This window comes from Coptis chinensis, chromosome 5, assembly GCF_015680905.1.
Source record: "Coptis chinensis isolate HL-2020 chromosome 5, ASM1568090v1, whole genome shotgun sequence".
Lineage (NCBI taxonomy): Eukaryota > Viridiplantae > Streptophyta > Magnoliopsida > Ranunculales > Ranunculaceae > Coptis > Coptis chinensis.
Window position 1 is genome coordinate 87,080,421 of NC_141460.1, and position 3,667 is coordinate 87,084,087.

General features: G+C 35.6%; 1 protein-coding gene across 1 annotated transcript; it reads left to right on the forward strand.

The window, feature by feature from the left end:
• Positions 1–2,418: 2,418 nt before the first annotated feature.
• Positions 2,419–3,667, forward strand: LOC147499707 (uncharacterized). The gene is made up of 2 exons (XM_086563523.1): positions 2,419–2,590; positions 2,706–3,667. The coding sequence occupies exons 1-2, from the start codon at positions 2,419–2,421 to the stop codon at positions 3,665–3,667; spliced, it is 1,134 nt and encodes a 377-aa protein (XP_086419649.1).

The following is a 3,667-nucleotide window of genomic DNA, read 5'->3' on the forward strand; positions in this document are numbered from 1 at the left end:
TGAGACTTTTCCAAAGACATGCACATATATGCAAATAATCTTTTATGACTAAAAAATGTGCATAATGCTATGGAAGAAAGCAAATGTATGGTTTTACGTTAAAAATACGCAATTAAGTATAAATAATATTATAAAGTGCCTATAAAATTATATATAAAATATACAATTTTAGACACCTATCAAAACAAAAACCAATGCAAAGATGTAACTTGTGAGAATGTAACTTTGAAGGTAGCAATTGCTACATAGAAAGTTACATAGTTTGAAGGACGGGTGAAATCTACGATTTTGTCTCACATGTTTTTGATGATTTCTCATCGATATTTAGTGTATTTTTTTTTTAATATTTCGTGTGTTTTTAATAACCATACGAAATCTAACTTTCCATCTCAATTGTTTTTGTTTATTCACAGTTGATATTTCATGTGTTTTCAATATTTTTTTTTCTTCCAGACGAGGTCTTAGATTCCGCCCCGTTTTTATGGTCGTCTTTGTATTGGACAACCCATGGTAAGTTATACAAAACAAAAGGCAGCTTTGTGGGCAACTTCTCCCATGTGGCGCCTTATTTTTTTAATCAGGTAAAAAAGATGATATATTAATGATAACCAGTAAGTACAAAATACAGTACATGATATACTTCTCCTTAGAGGAGACACTTGAGGGAGATCCTCAATTACAATCCGTTATAGTAAAGCTAGCCATCTCCATAGAAGTCTCCAGCATACACCTTTTAATTACCACGCACATAGAACACACACTCAGATTGCAGCAGTGAGAGTGTCCCAATTCACCATCAAGTCTGCGAAAAAGAAGTGCATATGTGGAGGTAACAAAGTTATTCTTGCATTGCATTGGGAATGCTCTAAGGGTTGGTAACACTGGCTCAGCTTGAGTCGACTACAAATAATTTCATTTTACTTCCAGATCATTTCTCTTTAACAGCAAGATTGATGAAGAAACTGATCTAGCTTATATCAAGATTTTCTAGGAAAATTCAACCATTAATTTGCAATAGTAAACTTTGAAACTTCAAATTTTAAGATTTATTTTATTTATTTATTTGTTTAAAGTATGGACTATGGACAACAGTCACAACACTTTAGATCCTCAGTGTCCATAATTTATGGAATCAATCAAGATTTTGCTAAGTAAGTAGCAAGTCACACCTTAATCCTCACCCTAATCTGTTGCTGAAACGTCAAAGTCGAAGTTAGTTGATTTTGGAATTTGGTGATGCAAAATTTCTTATCATAGTCATGTCGTTTGGGCAATCCATGCCAATCTAATATATTATTGTTTGTAATCCCAAATCAACTCAAGCACAGTTTAAATGACTATAATTCTATTAATAACCTCAATCAAAATTATGAAAATTCTTCATTATTCCCCTTATAAACAAATTAGCCATGAGTAGAGCGGCCGGGATTTATATACTTTGATGCTAGTCTTTATACTCTGATGTAGGATTATGTATCTCAGCAACAACTATTGTGTTAATTGTCTATGAAAAGTTCAGTTAGAATTTTCATTAGTTCCAACTTTTAACTAAATCCCACAGAAGCATTATGAAAGCATGAGATAAGCGATGTTGTCAGGCGTTTTGGGATTTTAACGCGTTCATCACATCACATGTTACTTAACTTAAACATATTAGTGGACTACTACTGGACATCAGGTTTCATGTCCATGTGGCTTCCTATGCAAGAAAAGAAAAAAAATTCCGTACTCGTACACGTAATGCACTTTCTGCCTGTGTCGTTAATCGTGAGCGGGATTATTCATGCTTAGTCCACCAATCCAGCACTATTCGGTATGGTCAGTTCGATATTTGAGTGTATATAACGAAATAACTCACACTACTCACATGCACACAATTTCTAACCAATACTTTTTTCAAAGAATTAAAATACATGTTTCATTAAATGATTTGTTTTAATGTTTTTATTACACAAGTACATTTTTTTTTAGGTAAATATTACACAATTACATGAGAGCATCATCAACGCATTGTTATTTTCCATTGTTACACATCAGCGTTTTTAGGAAATCAAAATAGTCGAAAACGAATCAAGTACCAACGCGAAATAAGAAAAATTCTTGTTTCCATTTCGCACGGCTAAAGTTGTCCCGTCCAGACATGAATCTTTTATAAACGGCACAAGTTGTCCCACCTATCAATTCCCTCTATTTTTATGGCGCCAACCCATTTTCGCGCTCATTGTTTCCCTCCACTTTCTACGCTATATATCACAGATGAATCACAGGTGAAACATCCATCATTTTTTCATCTCCTCTCATCAATCAAATTTTTTATATTTTGTCATGAGTTCTAGTAGTCATAATAGCAATTGGTGCGAAAAATTAAGTGAACTAATTTTCGACGACGATGATGAAAATACCGCAATCGTTCAACAAATGCAAAGTGATGCAGTTGTAGTAGCGTCAATGATTCCGGCTTTCAACACTTTATCTGTACCAAAATGGGATGGATCTGTTAATGGTAGAGAATACACTAACCGCGATTGTGTTGGTGCGCATGAACGGTTGGTGGCTAATTATTTTGTTGATAGACCAACTTATAAAGCAGGTAAGTTTCATCGTAAGTTTCGTATGAGAAGACCACTTTTTAACAATATATTGGAAGTTGTCACTAATTTTGATCCATATTTTAAGCCTTCTTATGATGCTCTTGGTTTGCCTAGCCCCGGGTTTGGTAAAAATGACAGCTGCAATACAGATGCTTGCTTATGGTTGTCCAGCTGATTCAATGGATTACTGGATAAAACTTGCTGAGAGTACGGCCCGAGAATCACTTCATCATTTCTGCAATGTAGTTGTCAACTGTTTTGAAGAACAATACCTGAGAAGCCCAACAGAAGAAGATGTAACACGTTTGTTTGCAGTAGGTGAAGAACGCAGTTGGCCAGGTATGTTGGGTAGTTTAAACTGTATACACTGGGTATGGAAAAATTGTCCAACTGCGTGGCATGGAACTCATTTGGGCCATGCTAGAAAAGCGACTGTGATTTTGGAAGCAGTTGTAGACCAGGAGCTATGGTTTTGGCACGCATACTTTGGAATGGCTGGATCGTGTAATGATCTTAATGTGTTAGATAATTCTCATTTATTTGATAATTTAGTTAAAGGAACAACTCCAACTTGTGTTTATCAAGTTAATAACAATTCTTACAATATGGGCTACTACCTTGCTGATGGAATATATCGACCATGGGCTACACTGATTCAAACAATCCCATTTCATGCTACTCCTATGGATACTAACTTTGCAAAAGCGCAAGAAGCAGCTCGTAAATATGTGGAACGTGGTTTTGGTGTTTTACAGGCTAGATTTGCAATTGTTAGCAGGCCTGCTCGTCAGTGGGACAGAGGAGCTCTATCCCGTATAATGAAGACATGTATTATACTTCATAACATGATTGTTGAGAATGAACATAATGTACAACTTCCAAAGTGGAAACCACCTTCAAATGAACGGTTGCGGCATGAAGTTGAGATGCAGAGTAATGACCATCTGTTTATGCAAAACATGGTAGCCAGGACATTAAGTATTCGTTGTGGAGCTACTAATCAACAATTAAAGAATGATCTGGTTGAACATCATTGGGCACGTTATGGTGCACGCCACAACCAAAGGAACAACTAA

What these genes read in the sequence shown, in the direction of transcription:
- LOC147499707 (XM_086563523.1), top strand. Translation starts at nt 2,419, where the DNA reads ATGCAAAGTGATGCAGTTGTAGTAGCGTCAATGATTCCGGCTTTCAAC. An exon ending in TAGACCAACTTATAAAGCAG is followed by an intron (nt 2,591 to 2,705) that starts GTAAGTTTCATC and finishes TGGTTTGCCTAG; the next exon opens with CCCCGGGTTTGGTAAAAATG.